Source organism: Monodon monoceros, unplaced genomic scaffold (genome assembly GCF_005190385.1).
Source record: "Monodon monoceros isolate NGI ecotype Baffin Bay Population unplaced genomic scaffold, NGI_Narwhal_1 Super_Scaffold_16, whole genome shotgun sequence".
Classification (NCBI taxonomy): domain Eukaryota; kingdom Metazoa; phylum Chordata; class Mammalia; order Artiodactyla; family Monodontidae; genus Monodon; species Monodon monoceros.
Genome location: NW_021703772.1, coordinates 9,496,964 through 9,517,146, shown reverse-complemented (window position 1 = coordinate 9,517,146; position 20,183 = coordinate 9,496,964). Strand labels below are relative to the sequence as shown.

Sequence of the window (20,183 nt, the reverse complement as noted above, 5' to 3'; positions counted from 1 at the left end):
TGTCAATCTTGCCTCCCAGCACAAGGCCTGATGGGACAGACCAGCCTTCCGAGCATTACCAAAGCAGCCCAAAAAGTGGAAAAGCATGTGCACACGTGGTTCTTTGTGAAACTCAAAGTGCATAATTATGCAGTAAGATTTGCCATTACTGAAAGGAGCAAGTGACAAGTTACTGGGCCAACTCTAGTATAAATTGTTTTTTAAAGTGGTTTCAATTTAGTCCTAAGAAACAATGACGTCATTGTCACATCACACTGTCTCCCCTTAACATTCATTCTCCTCCTCCCAAAGATGAGGAAGCTTGTGCTTCCATCTGACTGAGCAAAGGTCAGGATATAAAAAGAGACAGAAGGAACACCAAAAAAGGAATATTTAAAAAGGCAGGGCTTCCCTGGTGGCGCAGTGGTTAAGAATCCGCCTGCCAATGCAGGGGACACAGGTTCGATCCCTGGTCCAGGAAGATCCCACATGCCGCGGAGCAACTAAGCCCATGTGCCACAACTACTGAGCCTGTGCTCTAGAGCCCACGAGCCACAACTACTGAGCCCATGCGCCACAACTACTGAAGCCTGCGCACCTAGAGCCCGTGCTCCACAACAAGAGAAGTCACTGCAATGAGAAACCCACGCACCACAACTGAGAGTAGCCCCCGCTCGCCACAACTAAAGAAAGCCCGCATGCAGCAATGAAGACCCAACGCAGCCATAAATAAATAAATAAATAAATTTTAAAGATGAAAATTAAAAGGCACCCATACTGGTTAATTAAGTAGGATAATGAAGAGAACAACACACAACTGCATGGCCATGCTGCCCTAAGTGGAATTTAGGGAAATAAACGGTTTGTTGCAGACATGGGAGCAAGAATAAAAATTTTTAAATGGTGTTAAACAGCCTGCGATAGCTACCAGGTGCTGTTTGCAAATATTCCATTTCTCTTCTTTCTAGACACACAGTAGGATGATACCTGCCAAACCACCTGGAAGTTATGTGCAGCCGTGTAAGTTGCTCTGGTCAAGGAACCTGAGTGGAAATGGATCACTTCTGAGGGAAGCCTTGGACAGCCAGAGAGCAAGTCACCATATTCTCTTGCCGCTACAGCAGTGATACCTGAATACCTGAATGTGCGGACACAGAGCACAGCCCGCAGGTAACGCAGGATGGACAAGTTTCCTAGTGGTTAGATTGTTATACTAATATTTAGGAGCTGTTTGTTACTGTAGCACAATCCAGGCACCTTGTCGCATAGCCCACTTAAACCAGGCCCTATTTCAACTGGGCTTCACTCCAGTCAATGACCTTTTCACAACCATTTCAGTAAAAGAAAGTCACATATCTGTGCCTAAAAATGCCAAGGAAGTAAATCTCCTGATTTCAACACTACTATTTGCTGACCACCTACTACTTGTGAGCAAGGTAACAAGAGACACAGAAAAATGAGAAATCAAATCCACTCTGGACGTAACTAATGATTCCACATCTCAAGTAGAGACAAATATGGCTGACACGTACCATTTTACAACTGCTTCTTCAGCCTTCAAAGCCCCATCAATGAGGTCATCACTAGAAATGTTTCTCACTTGACTTTAATAACCACCTACATGCCCATTTCCCCTACTGAATTGGAAACTGCTTGTGACAAAGGCTATTCTATTCTAATTTTTATAATTACCGTCTAGCATGGTGCTTACTACCATGGTGTTCTACAAATGGATGAATACAATCTTTTTTTTTTTTTTTTTTTTTTTTTGCGGTACGCGGGCCTCTCACTGTTGTGGCCTCTCCTGTTGCGGAGCACAGGCTCCGGACACGCAGGCTCAGCAGCCATGGCTCACGGGCCCAGCCGCTCCGCGGCATGTGGGATCTTCCCGGACCGGGACCTGAACCCGTGTCCCCTGCATCGGCAGGTGGACTCTCAACCACTGCGCCACCAGGGAAGCCCCATGAATACAATCTTATACTGAGTTTGTACTGCAAGTACATCAAGGCAGGACTCTTTAGCTCTAAAGCCAAAAACAGAGGCTTTATTAAAATAAGGCACGCATACCTCCAGAATCCAAATAGTTAAATAAGCATGTCTAGAGAAAAGAGTCAATACAGCTCTGAAGAACTAAGGAATTGAAACTAGTCAGAACTTTAATCACACATAATCTCTAATATATTTGCTTTTCTCTGACTGTCCATCATCTTCCATAAGGCAGGAGACATGCAGTTGGCAACTTCAGATTCACATCTTCCCTGTGCTACCAGAAAGGGAAAAGCTTTCAGTTTTTTCCTGCGTGGATCATATGATCACCTCAGTCCCATCACTGAGCTCAGAATAAATGAAGACTGCAGATTCTCCCAGTTTTGGCAAAAGGCAATGGGGAGCCAGGAGCAGAGTAAGATCACGGTGGAAAAAATTAACTACCACTCAAAATACATGGGTGAAGAACTGAGGGAAATCATTACACAAGAAGAGGGGCTAGGGCTTCCCTGGTGGCGCAGTGGTTGAGAGTCCGCCTGCCGATGCAGGGGAGACGGGTTCATGCCCCGGTCCGGGAAGATCCCACATGCCATGGAGCGGCTGGGCCCGTGAGCCATGGCCGCTGAGCCTGCGCGTCTGGAGCGGGTGCTCCGCAACGGGAGAGGCCACAACAGTGAGAGGCCCGCGTACCGCAAAAAAAAAAAAAAAAAGAAGAGGGGCTAATCTCAGCTGAACAAATTAGAAGTTCAGTTCTCCTGTATTGTGGTTCAAAGGAAGATTAACATATGAAAACTTATTAGTACATTTACATCAAGAAGTATTCTCACTCAGATCTCACTCCTTAAACCTATTTTTCTAATGTTTAACATCTCATTACTATAGAAACACCAATAAAATGATATCAATGCAATTTTTCCAGATCAAATTAGCAGGAAAATGCAAAATGGAGATAACACAAATAGAATGATGAGAAAAAGCACTCTTCTTCCTGACTGTGATAAGTAAATTGGAGAAAAAAATTTATGTGAAATAAGTTGACCATAAAAAACTCGCTTTGACCAAGCAATTTCACTTCTGGGAACATATCTCTTAAGAGATGCCAAAATTGCAAACATTTAAGCATAAGCGAAAACTTTTCCCACTGCAACCATCTAACTATCCAAAAAATGAAAATTAATAGTGGAAAATGTTGCACACTGATTCAGCAAATCATGTGACCATCTGTAAACAATTACCAAAAGAATCATAATGATAAGAGAAGATGTTTGTTAGGATACTGAGTGAAAAAAGTAGGATCCAAAAGTATTAACAGTGTTATCAGCTACGTGCTAAATTGTATTTTAAAGACAGATAGGGACTTCCCTGCAGGGGGCACGGGTTCAATCACTGGTCAGGGAACTCAGATCCTCCCCCCTCCCAAAAAATAAGATAAAGACAGATAAAAATCAAAATATTAACACAGACAATCTCGGGATGATATCTATTTTCTTTCTGTGTTTTTCTGTATCCCATCCCTTTGAAATAGTTTTTTAAGCAAAAAACAAATCTATTTCTTCCTGTATAATTAATGCTGGCTTAAAAAATCCCTGCTTTGACAATGTTAACAGAAAACTATAACCTTTAGATTTCATAAAATTTTATTACTCAGTAATAAATAATTATCAAAACTTCGCAGACAAATTTTGTACTGGGGGTGAGAAGGTGGGGTGGATTGGATTCAAGCATTTCCTCACACCATTAAAAAAACATTGACAGATTACAATAAAATGTAAAAATAGAACCATAACAGAACTGAGAAGAAAATTTTATTCTGGGTATGGAGAAGGCAAAGGAAGAAAAGAAACAAAGAGCTGATAGACTTGACTATCTAAATTTAAAATCTACTATAAATTAAAACAAACCAGAACAAGTAATAAAACTAGCAAAAAATACTTGCCCATGTCAGTAGGTTGATACCCTTCCCATAAAGGGTTCTAATAAAAGAGCAAGCATCTCCAAAATTAAAACAAAGGACACTAATAGACAACTCATAAAATAAATAAAAATGGCCAATATGTGGGGAAGATCTTCAACTCTGAAGTAACCAAAGAAATGGTAACTTTAACCAAAGGAACCCTTTTTTCCACAAACTCTGATTAAAAGTGGTGTGCTGGGGCTTCCCTGGTGGCACAGTGGTTGAGAGCCCACCTGCCGATGCAGGGGACACGGGTTCGTGCCCCGGTCCGGGAAGATCCCACATGTCGCGGAGCGGCTGGGCCCGTGAGCCACGGCCGCTGAGCCTGAGCGTCCGGAGCCTGTACTCCGCAATGGGAGAGGCCACAACAGTGAGAGGTCCGCGTACCGCAAAAAAAAAAAAAAAAAGGTGTGCTGTACTGACTAGGATTTGGCGAAATAGGCATTCTCACAAAGTATTAGTAGGAGTATAAATTGGTTTAATCAAAAAAGGAAAAAAGATAAAGTGGTTCAATCTTTCTGAAACACAATTTAGCATTCTGTTAAAAGTCTTCAAAATATTCATATCCTTAGGTCCTATGAACCCATTTCAGGAATTTGACTTGAAAAATCAGAATAATACTCAAATGTGATAGGCACAGCAGTAACATATTTTACAGAAAAAAACTGGGGTGGGGGGGGAGAATGGGACTAGAGGCCCTAATTTATATCATGGGCTTTCATATCAAGGAAAATCATGGAGTAGAAATACTAACCATCATTATCTTTCGGTGGATGGATTGAATTTATCTTAATTCTTTTATTTTCCTGAAGCATCCCAATTTTCTTTTCTCAACATGCTGTGTTTTTATAACAAAAACAATGTAGAAGAAACCTTCACTACAGTAATGTCAACCAAAGTTGCTATAATGTTGAATTCAATCCCACCGCTGACATTTGAGAAAAACAAGAAAAAGCACATGATACAATGAAAATGCTACTGCATGGCAAAGAGGGAGGGAGAGCCTACAAATACCTGTGCTAGAAGTGGGAAAGACTAGGTAGTATCCCTGAGAGCAAGCCCACAGACAAGCAGTGGAGGTGAGTGATTTCCTAAAGAAGAAAAGGAGAACAGAAAAGAGAGGAACAAAGCAACGATAGCCCAAAAAATTATGGAAGAAAGGAAAAGAGGAAAACAATAGATGAGGAGGAAGATAATCTAGCTCAATTATGGACAGAGATGAAGGATAGGTGAAAAAGAATAGAGGGAATAATAAGGAGAAAATAAATATATCCCAAATATCCAACTTTCTTTTATCTTAAAGGTGAACTAAAACTTTTCTTCTTTAAAAAAAAAAAAGTAAGTGAGCTTGATTTAGGAAAAGGGCAGGAGTGGTCACAGGAAGGAAGCTACACATAGAAGACAACTTAATGCAAGTTCGGGAGGAAACAGAGTGAATCAAAAATGAATGAATTAAAAAATTCTAGGAGGGAAAAACTGCTCCTTAAATTCTAAACTGAATGAGTTAATACTCTTCAATTCTAAGTACTTCATACCCTCCTCTAAGTCCTTCTTCATCATTTGGATCAAGTGGTTTGTGCAGTAAAAACAGTTTGGCACAATGAAAGGAATCACCGACTTGCAAGTCAAGAGGTCAGGAATCAAGTCCTGACTCTACATACCAGCCACGTAAAGCTGAGCAAGCTACCACATTTAGAAAACAGGGGCTACATACTTAGCACACAGAGTTTCTGTGAGTCTCAAATTGAAAGAATATGTATAAAATATGGCTTAACTAAAAATACACCACCAGTGCTGTTGTAGTAGGTGCTGTTATTTATTACCACTATTTGAATCACTGTATCACTATGAATACATTCACAAGACCAAAGCCACTATTTTTTGGAAACAAAAGCCACAATAACAGCGCTTTACTTATAGGAAAGCTAAGCAACAGAAGTTAGATTAAAAGAATAAAAATACAGTTGTAATTGCTCTCTCCCAATTAACCCCAATCCACTCACTCCCCAAAATGACTGGAGAGGTTTCTCAGAGGTTAGATAATTGTTAGCATAGCACACTCTACTGGGGCTTCAAAAATCAGTCTGGGGTTTGATGAAAAGGTCCCTTCCAGCTCTGAGACTGTATCACAAACAAAAGAATCAAGCTGTCTAAAATGGCAAAATGAAATTCAGATGTGCAAATATCTTCTAATTTGCATTCTTAGCCAAACTGATAAGACTTTTTGGCTAAAGTTCCAAATTTCTATGCTCTGATCATAATTATACTTATCCACATAAAAATAGGGAAAATCTATATATTCAAAGTTATTACTAAATTATGGTATTAACCACACACAATTGAACATGAAGACTTTAAAAGTCCTGTTTTTAAACAATTTTTAAAGACACAGGAAACAACACATATGATACTAGGTTTTAAAAAAGTGAATAGGCCCTCTTTTGTGTACTACTTTTGTGGGGAAATGTTTTTTAAAGACATGTAAAAGTTGAAATCATGAGAGCTGAAATGGGGCCACATTACTGAAAGGGAGGAGAGATTAAAGCTATAAAAACCCTAATTATACCTTGCTTTATACTCTTTGGCGTGTTTCTCCATTCGAAACACGCTTTGAAATTTTATTATTTTCCTTCACAACTGAGCATATCATCGATTGTCTTAAAGCACATGAACTTCAGGGAAACATCTGCCATTCTACAAATCTGACTGAGTTCCATCCTGATTACAACTTTTAAGCCAATGCGTTTTAATAACTAGTATTAACCATGTCCATTTGTTTTCCACTCATATTGTTAAATACATGATATAATAAAACATTTAAATAATTTTACAACATTATCACTGACGTGTAGAAAAGATAATGGTGCTGAAACGTCACTGTGGATTTAGAAGTAATATACTGTGTGACAGTGCAAAATGTTTGTCGATCATATGCAAGGGTCTAAATATAACCTGAGGATTAATATGTACAAAACTGTAATTGTTCGAAAGGTGTGCGTAACTTAGGTGCACATGCGTGCACATGTATACACACATACATGCCTTAAAAAAAAAGAGCAACTAAGGAGGAATAGGCCAGTGTTAACAGTGACTACAAGTGGACTGTGAAACTGTGATGCTTTTCTTCATACTTTTCTATATTTTCCGAATTCTGTAAAATATGTAACATTTTTATAATGGTGGAGTGATTTTTCTAATCAACAGCATAAATAAAGTTAAGTGTGGCTGCTCCCAAAGAACAATCTAAATGTAAAAAAGCAAAAAAATCTAGAACAGAACTCTGTACTAAGCACTGCTCTCAGTTTAACATGTTAACAATACTGAAGTTAACTAGTAACCCTATGAAACAGATACACCCACTGTGTGGACTAAAAAATTGAGGTTTCCTGAAAGATGTAACAAAGGACACATAGCTATTTAAAGGCAGAGGCAGAAATTGCACACGAAGCTGTCCTAGTCCAAAGTCCAAACGTCTAACCAATTAAAGCACCTGACATGAACAAGAAGTATTTCAATATCTTCTTTACATTTGACATTTACCATTTTTTTTTATAATTTAGTAGACAATATACATGGTAATATCTCAAAATGTTGCATCAGGTAGTCTTATTAGAGCTTAGCCATAATCTATTATAATCTAACCATGATTAGTCCATGGACTGAAAATTAGGCTCAAGTAATTCTGAGTATTTTATGCATAAAATGACAGTTCTTAGCTAAATCAGACACGAAATCTTGCATTCAAGAGAATGTATCGATTGTTCACACTACCTCCTATACAACGACTCCAACTAAAAAGATCAGCTCAACACCACATGCTGAGAATCGATGCGCTAACACAAGTCAGACAGACTTGCCAGCCTGTCAGTGTCCATGTGTTGTCAAAAAGTAAGACGGGGGGAAAAAACTCAAAAAGCTAGCTATCAAAACTCAAGATCTTAAAACAAAGAAGCTTCCTTTCAATAAGGTAAATAAATCAAGTCACAACATACATAAAGGAAGGGATCACAGAGGGTTGAAATTACCATTTAATTACCATTAAATACATACCTTCCTCCTATCGAGTCGTCTTGTGGTTGGGCCCCGGCAGTGTTCCTCTGTGAACGTCGCAGTGACCCCCCTGGATTGTTATTAGGCCGGTTGGACATTGGCACCTCTCTCTTGAAGGGACATACCCTTTCTAGACACTACCATTCACTAAAAGGGGGAAAAAAAGGAGAAAAAATAAAATGTCAACTATACATAGTACAACACCAGAAACAAATGAGGGGCACCAAAGATGAAGGGGAAATGTTATGTAAACAATTTGATTGTACAGCCTTCACCAATGCTGCAGTGTCTTATTAAACTGTGAAGTCTGGCTGATTAATGTGTTATAAAGTGTCAGGAATATATCAAATTCAAGGCATGAGGTCCAGAATCCCGCACATAGAATTAACTTAGATTTCTCATGGAACGCCCAAGAAATCCCCAATTCAAAAAAACAGAGCACAAGTAGAAATCTGTTTCCACGTCTAGTACTACATGGTAAAGGGCATTGCACCCAAAGTCAGAACACCTTGGCTCAAGTCCTGTGATAGAACGGGTAACTAAAGGAGTCTGCCTTTGTACAAACCATAACCTCTAGCCTCAGATTCCTCAGGCACAGAATAAAAGCAACAAGCAACATACACCATGCTTACTTCACAGCACTGCTGTGAACAAATGAAATAACGAATACAAAGGAAATGGTAAAACTATAATATCTTAATGGAGAAACAAGGAAAAAGCAGCTCAAGGACAGTAAATTGAGAAATGGTCCTAGATCTCCTGGATTTCAACATCAGCTGTGCTGACTGTGACTCTGGACAAGAAGCTTGACCTCTAGGTTTTGTTTACCTCTTCTGTAAAATCAGTATATTATCTACCTCATGGAGATGTTAGCAACAAGAAATGGTGAACACCATTCATAAGCTTAACAATTTAGTTCAAAACACAGTTATTAATTAATTTGAACTTTTTATCTTTCTGTAAGAAATTGTTATACAGGAAAAAATGCTGACACTCAAAGAAAATGAGTTTAACTGACAAAACAGGTCAATATTACTATCACAGAAAGAAAGAATTGCGATTTTTATAAATCAAATCTGACACAATTTTTCTTAAGCCTCCAGTCAAATTCCAGGTAGAGTTCTTTAATTACTTCTATTGATTGGGGAGGGAACAGAAGGAACGATCATATGACATTACAGAAACTTGTGCCAAAAAGAATGTAAATTAACCATAACTAAATCTATTACTGGATTTTAAGAGATTCCATGCAATGTAACAGGAAACTGGGTTTTCTTTTGAGTTACATGTTGACCCAATTCAGTAGAAAAGGTCTGTTTCTTTCTGTCACACATGCCCACATCACCAATTAATATACCAAATAAACTCAGTCAGAAAGTTCAAATTACTAACATAATTACACTCAATTTTAGAAAGAAAAAAAGAGGAAATACTATATAAACATTAAAAGAGAAAGAGGAAGGTTCAGTTTACATGTACTGATGGAAAGAAAGATCTCTCCAAGATATGCTTGGGGAAAAACAGTATAATTCCCATCTATGTGTACATATATATTTAAAAGGTTTGCATACGTATCTTTATATAGTATTTGCTCGTTAAAAATTGGTGGCAATAAATTCATACAGCAGACACTGTTAACAACCCGCCCCCCACGCGCCTTATCACCAGTTTCGCTTTCCATGGTTTCAGTTGCCTACCTGATCAACCCTGGTACAAAAATATTAAATTGAAAATTCCAAAAAATAAATAATTCATAAGTTTTAAATTGTACAACATTCCTTGTAGCTGGTGAAATCTCATGCCATCCCTCTCTGTCCCGCTCAGGATGTGAATCATCCCTCTCCCCACCAATTAGTATATGAAAAAACATAGTATATACAGGATTTGGTATTATCCACGGTTTCAGGCATCACTGGGGAGCTTGAAACGTATCCCCTGCAGATGGTACTGACTAACTTTGAGAAAGAGGACTGGGGGTCTGAAGTCTGAAACGAAAGAAGTCATTTTTGTTACTTATCCTTTGAAAGCAGTAAGGTAGGTCACTGGATTACAAATGCTGGGCTCTGGAGTTAAATGGCCTCTCACTGAGTTCAAATCTTAACTCCAATACCAACAAAATGTATGACCTCGTACATAAAGTCCTCTGTGCTTCAGTCTATCGAATGGGGATAAAGAACTTATCCTACAGAGTAGCTGTGAGCATTAAATGAGAAGATCCATACAAACCACTTAACACAGTGCCTATCACATCGCAAGGGCTCAGTACACACCAACTATTATTATTACTGTAAACATTTATTCAGAATAAAAAAATACTTGTGATAAAATTATGTTGGCAGAAACTGCCATAAAACCCACGGGTCAACATGAGTCTTAAACATCTAGCAATATCGTTTCAAAAGTGAATTTTGGGGCTTCCCTGGTGGCGCAGTGGTTGAGAGTCCGCCTGCTGATGCAGGGGACACGGGTTCGTGCCCCGGTCCGGGAAGATCCCACATGTCGCGGAGCAGCTGGGCCCGTGAGCCACGGCCACTGAGCCTACGCGTCTGGAGCCTGTGCGCCGCGACGGGAGAGGCCACAGCAGTGAGGGGCCCGCGTACCGCAAAAAAAAAAAAAAGTGAATTTTGCTACAAAGAAAACACAGTGTTCTTAATTAAGGGTGAGCATCACAATCACCAGAGAAGCTTTGTCAAAAAATGAATGCCTGACCCCTGCCCTCAGAGATTCTGATTCTGTGGGTGCAGAAATTGGACATACATTTTGAAAGGGCTCTCCTGGTTGTACTGATCTAAAGAACAATTGTATCCCATTCAAGAACTAAATAAAAAGACCAATCTATTTCAGAATTCATCCAACAAGTTTTACTACTTCAAACACCATCTCAATGCCATCTTGCTTGGACGCTAAACAGTATGGACACAAGAGACTAGCATGATACTGTTCCTTTCACTTTAAAAAGCAAAGAATACTATTATTAAACAGGGTTAGGAGATCTGGGCTTCCCTAGTGGTGCAGTGGTTAAGAATCCTCCTGCCAGGGGACTTCCCTGGCGGTCCAGTGGTTAAGCCTCTGCCTTCCAATGCAGGGGGCGCGGGTTCAATCCCTGGTCAGGGAGCTAAGATCCCACATGCCTCGAGGCCAAAAAACCAAAAAAAAAAAGAATCCTCCTGCCAATGCAGGGGACACGGGTTTGAGCCCTGGTCCGGGAAGATCCCACATGCCGTGGAGCAACTAAGCCCGTGCATCACAACTACTGAGCCTGTGCTCTAGAGCCCGCGAGCCACAACTACTTAAGCCCACGCGCCTAGAGCCCATGCTCCGCAAAAAGAGAAGCCACCACAATGAGAAGCCCGCCCACCCCAACGAAGAGTAGTTCCCGCTCACCGCAACTAGAGAAAGCCCGCTCGCAACAACGGAAACCCAAAGCAGCCAAAAATAAATAAATTAAATAAATAAATTTATATAAAAATAAAAAAAAAACAGGGTTAGGAGATCTCACCTGCCCACTTCCTGCTAATAAATGCCTACTGTATGTCATAGGGTGTTAAGTGATTCAAATGAATATAAGTCACACTGGTTAATTTGACCTATAGCTAGCAAAGTAACCTTAATAATGCTCCCAACACCTTCAGAGCTTGTCAACCAGCACCAGGTGGTTCATGGATAATTCTTGGAATTTAAGAGAGGAAAAGTGGCAAATAAGAAGACACTTATTTATCAAAGTGCTACTCGCTTTTAAAGCATAAATTGAACTTTAAGGAACATGGCCGGACTCTGTAAAACTTTGGAGTTTGAATTGCCCACAAGTAAATATAAGAGTCACATATAATACACATAGGATCTCCCCCCAACGCCCCTGCCCGGTGTCAACAAATCCAGAGACAGAAGGGACCCTTGGGGGTGATCAAGTTCAAGCCCTTACATTACAGACAATTCCAAATGAAGCAAGTTCAAAGTCATCTGATAAGGAACTCGTCCTCTGAACCCTGATATGGAGAAGACCTATCACCTCCAGAGATCACCATTACCTCAAATTCACAAAATTTAACTCCTCTTTTGACTCCAGATAAGAGCCTAAAAATCACCATGCAATGATTTCCTTCTTGTTATGTGAATATTCCATGCTGTCTTCACCAATTAGTACACCTACCATATTTTATTAATTAAATTTTAAAACAAACATACAAGTGAGTTATAAAAACTCACTTGTATGTGTTTTAATAAAAAACTACATTACTATAAATTGTTTTGATAAACTGAAATGAATATGAACTCAAAGATTCCATCTTAATAGGTATCTCACAATGTTGAAACTAGAAGGTTTAAGTCCAGTCTATTAATAACCCTATCAAGTCCTGAAATATACTACTCTTCTAACCATGGATATATGCCTTCGTTTCAGTGGAAACAATCACCGATATTTTTCACATGAAACCGTTGACGTTAATTCCTAAAGCACCGAAATAAAAGAGATGGCATATATGACTCTGAATTCAATAGAAAAAGCACAGAAACACTGACACGTTCAAGACTGAAAGCGAACTCACAGAACAGATTGACATTTACCAGAGGCAGGATAGGGGGTGGGTCAAATGGGTAAAGCAAGTCAAAAGGTACAAACTTCCAGTTGTAAAATAAATAAGTCTTATTACTATGGGGATGTAATGTACAGCATGGAGATTAAAAGTTAATACTACTGTATTGCCTGTTTGAAAGCTGCTACGAAAACAGATCTTAAAAAAAAAAATTCTGTATGTATGGTGACAGATGTTAACCAGACTTAGTGTTACTGATCATTTTGCAATATATACAAATATCAAATCACCGTTGTGCACCTGAAACTAATATGATGGTGGATGTCAATTATACCTCAATTAAAAAAAACTACTTGCCCTGAAAACAAACTCATGATAACTTTGTTCACAGCTCTAAGCATCAACAAACTTGCTCACTGATCAGGTTAAATGGCACATGAATTTTATGTGAAAACGTATTTACCACTTCAGGCAAACAGAATTTCTTCAGGAAAAAAAGAAATGCATATTAATCTACATTTTAAAATTCATTTTCAAAGTTTTTTAAGAAGGACATTCTTTCTAGGAAACTTCAACTGCAAACATTCTGGAAATTGATTTTTCCTTTAATTTCTCAACTCAGAATCAGAAAAGAGAGGTTAAGGCTAGGGAAAAAAATTAACTTTAGGATTCTTCCCAGTCAAATGGCCAAAAGTATGAAATGAAAACAAAGGTTATCATTTGTGCAAAGCTTTTTTCACATGAAGGAAGCTGGATAGACTGGAGAACGTATCTCCAATTTAGTGACCAAGAGCAGTCATGAACAGTCACAAACCAAGCTAATACATTTCTATTATCTATTATTTGATAGGCAACTCTAAAAACTGAAGGAAAGTTGCATTATTTTCACAGTAAAGATAACATTTTTCTAAAAATCTAACGTCCCAACGCAGTATCTGTAACAAGTTTTCAGAAGTGACATTTAATGGGAATCTTATTTATCCATTGTGTCCCCCCAACCCGCCCTGCTCCCGCCAATTCCTTATGCCTTCTATTTAGATGTGGTCCTCCAAAGAGACTTGGTTTGGCTTCAGACTGTAAAACTGGAGTTTAATAGCAACAGTAACAAACACAATTTCCATAACACTTTATTCATATGTTTATTCGAATAAGCAAAATTTAAATGTGCCAATGGGCCTTTATTAACCATGTTGTTTACTATTCCTACTTTACAAACAAGGAAACTGAAGTGTTACAAAATTTAAGTTGCCTGCATGCAACAAGTAACCAGCATCCAGACCTGCAGGCTGCAAGCAATAGCAGATGTAAACAACTGCATACACCAGATCAAAAAAGGATATGACTACATCTTAGGAGAAAGGACAGGAAGTTAAACGTACCAGGGGCAGTATTAAACAACTCTACAATGAAATGGAATGCAAGTCACTCTTGCTTATAACAGGAATCATTCTTGCTTAAGTAAAAATGGCAAGGACTTCAAACACGACTGTCTTTAAAATGGGAATGAATATCCTTTAAGCTTCCCTAAGAGCAAGGGATTGAGATATAGAGGCAAATAAAACAATCCCTGCTCACAAGGAGCTTACTGCTCTATATCCCCACACTAGACTAAATCCTGGCTCTGCTACTTAATAAAAATGAGACATATACAATACTTTACACCTTCATCTGTTTCTCCATTAAACTAGAGATAACACTATTAATTTAGGGTTTGGGTACTACAGACAACATATATTAAGGCTCTTGGAACGGTGCCTGACACATACAGCAGTCATTTAATGAGTGCCTATTAGCACAATTAAATGACTGGTGAATCTGGGGAAGAAGGCGGGGTTCATCAAGTCTACATCAAGTCCAACATCTTGAAAGGAAAGGAATTAGGGAGGAAAAAAATGACCCCCAAAATTCTATAAAACCATTTAGGACAGTTTATATTTCACTTTGATTCAGGAAGGAGGTGAAAAAAACAAAAACAAAAAAACACTAGTTAGCATGTATAGTATAGTTACAAGTCAAATGTCAAACTCTTAGTAGTTGTATCTGTTATACAACAGTGCAACCTGGTTCATGAACCTTTAATGAACAAAGCATTAGTTTAGAAAGCTAAACATTAGTCTGCATTAGGGAAATGGACAGAAATGTATTGTCTTTCTTCCAGTTAATCAGAAAAGTTCTGAAGAGAAAAAATAAGAGTAAGAGCCACAGAGTACAGGGGAAAGAGCTAGGTTATCTGAGAATGGGGTCTCAGGCATTTAATTCAATTTAGGGGCAATGAAACCATTCCAATGTCATGTTGGGATGTTGTGCAACATGTAAAAATAGTATTTCCAAATTATATTTTCCAAATTATATTTTTTGTAACACTAGAAAAGAACATTTACTGGCAAAAATACAGGTTTTAAAGTGAATATTAAAATAAAAATGATTATGGGTAATGTTTATTTTGTGCTTACCATGTCCCTGGCAAACTGCCTCTTCGTTTAATTTTCACAACCTTACAAAATTGGTAGGACAAGAAATAACCTTCCTTTAGAGAAACTGTGGCACACAGTAGGTTGTAATAACCCTAAGGCTGCTGTTACAAGGCCAGCACTCAAACACAGGTTTGACCTAAAGTCCACGCTCTTTATGACAATACTATATGACTGAACAAATGAAGAAAAAATAATTCTACGTTTCCCTTTTTTAAAAAGTCAAAACACTAAGAGAACATGACACTGCAAGCTAGGAGGGATATCTAGAAGGTCCTAATCCTTTTATATTTCCTTGAGATAATCAGTTTAACTGAACAATCCTTAAATGAGTAATAATCATAAAACACGCTAAATGATACGAGAAGTAATATCAAAGGTAATACTGTAAATAAAAACAACAAAAAAAGGGTAACTTAATTTCATCCTCAGCAGGTTGAAAAGGTCCAGTTTAAAAGGTTAGAGGACTTCCCTGGTGGCACAGTGGCTAAGAATCCGCCTGCCAATGCAGGGGACACGAGTTCCAGCCCTGGTCCGGGAAGATCCCACATGCCGCGGAGCAACTAAGCCCGCGCGCCACAACTACTGAGCCTGCGTTCTAAAGCCTGTGAGCCACAGCTACTGAGCCCGCGTGCTGCAACTACTGTAGCCCGCGTGCCTACAGCCCGTGCTCCGCAACAAGAGAAACAACCACAATGAGAAGCCTGCGCACCGCAAAGAAGAGTAGCCCCCACTCGCCGCACCTAGAGAAAGCCCGCACATGTGAAGACCCAACGCAGCCAAAAATAAATAAATAAATTTATTTTTAAAAAAATCTGGGAAGAACATGGACCTAAGAAATAAGTCTGAACTGTATCATGAAGGGCCTAAAGCTAAAAACTTGGGGTTTAAGACCTACAGATAAGCAGACCAACTATTAAGTTACCAAACAGACTTAAGGGTGGATGAGGGTCCGATAACAATGGAAAGTGAATGAAGAGATAGGAATCAGGAAACATTTAGACAATAAAATCTATACCATGAGGAGAAAAAAAAAAATGTCTAGGATTGTGTTTCTCAAACTTCAGCATATATATGAATGGGGACATTAAAATGTCAAGTTTCTTACTCTGGTGACAAGGGTTAAGAAAAGTTATTTAAAACATATAAAGAAAGAAGATGACTGCATACCCTTTCAATGCCATATGAAACACTACTTAACAGGCTCAGCTAGGAACTATTTAATTTTTCTAGAAGACAGAAGCATTAATTTGCTATTTCCTATTAATTAGGGTTTCAGACAATGAATTTACATGTTATCTTGCAGATGTGTATGTAGAAGAAATACAAACAACAGTACCAGTAGACGGAATCCCAAAGACTGCAGTTTTCTGCCCAATAGGACATTACCATCTAAAGTTCTTTATTAAATTGCCTATAAATATCCAGTTCCTCAAATGCTATATGAATCAGCTTATCCTAACAGGTTCCCTTAATTAATTAGTGAGTTGAATAAATCTTTACTATGTGTTTACTCCATAGTTCTAAGTTATGCTTTTAACTTTAGAAAATTTTAAAAAACAGATGGTAGTAACGTTACCAAATGGTACACATGGGGTAGAAAAATACAGTGTTAAACATGTCAAATGAGTTTGTAGGCTTTGTAGATAAAGAGTTCCACTATGCAGATGCAAATAAAGATCTAGAATTAAGTAGGTAACTGAATATGCAGATGGAAGAAATTATCAGCAGGCAAGAGATAGATGAAACCAAGATAATCAATGAGATTTCATTTTCTCTAGGTAAAGCACGCAGCATAAAGAGAAGAACAAGCCCAGGGTGGAACTCTGGGAAAGACTAAAATCTAAGGAAAACAGAAAAGAAAGAATATAGTTGAGGAGAATCAGGGACTCATCAGAAGTACAGGGAATAAACGATGAAGGTATACAAAAAAACAAAACAAAAAGTATGAGGGGAAAAAATCAGGATGGTAGTACTGAAGACACGAATGAATAAAAAAATGGATAGGAAGAGTTCAAATGTCACAGAAAGGGCAGACACACGAAACTGCAACATGTCCATCAGATTAAGAAATCTGTGAGAGCTGCTTCTAGAAATGGTGGGGGAGGAGAGGGTGTGGTTAAGTTAGGTAGACAGTAAAGACTAACTTTCTCGAGCAAAGGCTAGGCTACAAAGAAGACACAGAAGAGAAAACAGCCAACGAGGTAAGGGGAAGCAGGACTGACAAAGGCTGTGTGTGCAGGAGTGTTTGTGATTTTCCTATTTTTCCTTTTTTAAAAAAATAAGTCTTGGGCATATTTATATATGTAAAGAAAATTACTGAAAGAAAAAGGCTGGGAATAAGGTATAGTTTACTAATGAGATCCTACAGATCAAAAGTACCCCCTCCCGGGAGCCAGCTTCCCAGGCCAGAACCGCAAGGGAGGTGAGGCACCTAAAAAAGGAGGCAGTGGCGTGTTTGTATCGAACAGTGCCCTGGTTAACCAAGACAAAGAACAGCCTAAACTGGAGGAGAGAAGCAGGGAAGAGAAAGAGCAACTCCAAAATTAAGATCAGCGGGGCAAACAATCACTAAGCCACCAAGCAAAAGGTACTGCAATGGCTCTCCACCAAAATGATCTGCTCTGATCAAAGGGAGAAAATAACCAAAATCAAAACTGAGAATTCTACCAGGCAGAGGAAGCAATTCAAAATGGTGGAAAGATGTTCTGAAACAAAAACAACTTGAAGGGTACTAAAAGGGAGGCCATGGTTAATAAAAGAAACAGAAGAAAAAAATAATACTATTGCATAATTGTAAAAGTAAGTTATAAAACAGGAAGAAGACAACTTTAAGAGTTGTTTATCTCTGCCACAATTAGAAGGAAAATGCTGTATACACTAAAAATGGAACTATTGTCAAGGTTTTGTTAAGCAAAACAGCAGGCACAGAATACTGGGCACAGAATACGTTATGTCAACATATATATTACTACATTTGTAATTATCATTGGCATAAATATTATCAATAGAGAATACATTAAAAATAAACTAGTTAAATCAGCTACCTTGTTAGAATAGGACCCTATAAGGCCTTTTACATTTTGAATCATGTACTATTTCCCTACACAATAAATTCTTTAAACAATTATGTATGTTGTAATTTTAACTCTATAGATGATACTTAGTAGGTAAAAGTAACCAGAAAAAATAACTCAAAATATTAGCCATTTTTAGAACATTCTTTTCTCATTTTCATTTTTTAAAATTATGTGATCTCATTACTAAAAACGGGAGAAACAGAGTATTTTCACAGGTTTCTATATCCCAGGCACATGTTCATCTTCAAAAAAAAAAAAAAAACTAATTTTGTAATACAAATCCTGTTTCCAAGAAAATGGAGTTCTTAACTGCCTAAAACACAGTCTATAGAGAATGACATACTGAATCAGCCAGAGATCTTATATCTATGCCTGGCACCAAAAGTTTCTTTTGTACAACACTGTAATATAATCATCAATCAATTTATCACAGATATAGCCCAGCCCAGCCACTTCTAAGATTCAGAGCAACTCAAATCCCTAATATAAATCCTATCTTAACTCATACAGCTTATATAATCCTTCAGACTACTAATTACATTTAGAAGACTATTTTTTCTTCTTCTTAAAGTCTCCAGGATTATAAACTAGTCAGCAACTTTTAGTCCATATGCCCAAGATTGCTCACAGGTCCAGTTTTAACAGGTCCAAGTCTGTTGGCTACCATAATTCGCCAGTCAGTGGGGGCTGAAGGTCAGCTTACACTAGCATTTTTAGTACATCCTCTTAAAGATGTTCCTCTCTACCTAGCCAGGAATGAACAGACAAACGGGAAAGGTTACTGAACTGATAGTCTCTAAAATCTGGTTCAGCTCTATTTTTATAAGACCCTAACCTAACATTCATTTTCACTTTCCCTAAATAGAGTACTTTTAAGTAAAGGTCTAGGAACACCACTATCAGACACAGTGATTATCAAAAGGGAAGAGCTATTGAGGGAGGGAGGAGAGAATGATTTGTAAATGCCTCTCTCCACCAAGGGACAGAGAGATGCCTGCTGGGTAAGAATCACTGTTATTGAAAATAAAATACAAGGTATCCTGCAGATTACACCAAGGTGCTCCCTATGGGCAAGAGCAATTTATGTTTGGTAAATGACCTTCAGAGCATAGGGACACACATAAGGTAATACTTTCAGAATATTCTTCAATACATATTCTTGTCACTGCTGTGTACTCCACCATAATAATGAAATCACAGAGGTTAATCTCTTTAACATAGCTTGTATTAGAAAGAATGCCTGCCTTGCAACAAAAATTACTTCAACATTGTGATCATCACAGATTGGTACAAACTCTTGGAAACAACAGGTATGTAGCTTGTCATTAACAGTGATAGAATCTGGAGAATTTTCAGCCACAGATATGACTAAGTTTGTGGTAAGGCTCAAGAGAAAGAAAGCAATGAAATGTAACTCAAAGTTGGGGAGAAAAGATACAGACCATTACTTTAATGCAAGGTGAACAATGTACAGTGCCAAATTTTTGTTTAAGATCATGTATGTCATAGGGATTGTGTCTAAATTCAGAAAGTCTCAGAAAGTATTTTTCAAAGGTTAAAAAAAAACACCCACATTTAGAATGTCATACTCTAATGACCAGTTCCTTACATTTCTATAAATAGTAGCATTTTTACCAAAAATAAGTAGGTGCTAATGACTGCCTCTATACTGAGCCAAAACATGTACAAACCTATAGCCAGGAAAAATATAAAAGTTGTTATTCCCCAAATTAAGTTTTTAATACAGATTTCAGGGCCCTATCAGGACGCGGGTAAGGAAAAATCAAACTATTATTCAAAAGCCCCTTGCACTATTCTAATTATCAGCTAGGTTTAAGAGCTGACACAGTTACACTTTTTCTGCTATCATTACATATCACCTAATCCTATGCAAACTGTACATGACTCCCCATATCCCATAATTAAAAACTGCCACTAATGTCCTTAGAATCCACAATCCCACTTCCAGGAATCTTCCAGGAAGCTAACCTAAAGAAACACTTGCACAAGTCTGCAAGCATATATGTAATCAAGATGCTTGCTGCAGTATGTCATAGAGGAAAAAAACTGAAGATCCAAAAGTTCTTAGTTGGGAAATGGTTAAATAAGCACACTGTAGCAATTCTAT

The 20,183-nt window shown here is 38.2% G+C and overlaps 1 protein-coding gene across 14 annotated transcripts in view; it reads right to left on the bottom strand.

Moving 5' to 3' along the window:
* Positions 1-20,183, bottom strand: part of TRIP12 (thyroid hormone receptor interactor 12) — a 147,892-nt gene that overhangs the window by 100,352 nt on the left and 27,357 nt on the right. For all 14 annotated transcript variants that reach the window (XM_029226109.1, XM_029226116.1, XM_029226119.1 and 11 more), the window contains exon 2: positions 7,970-8,116. In XM_029226109.1, the coding sequence (XP_029081942.1) occupies positions 7,970-8,067 (98 nt within the window). In that variant the 5' untranslated portion in view covers positions 8,068-8,116. The remainder of the gene's footprint in view (positions 1-7,969; positions 8,117-20,183) is intronic.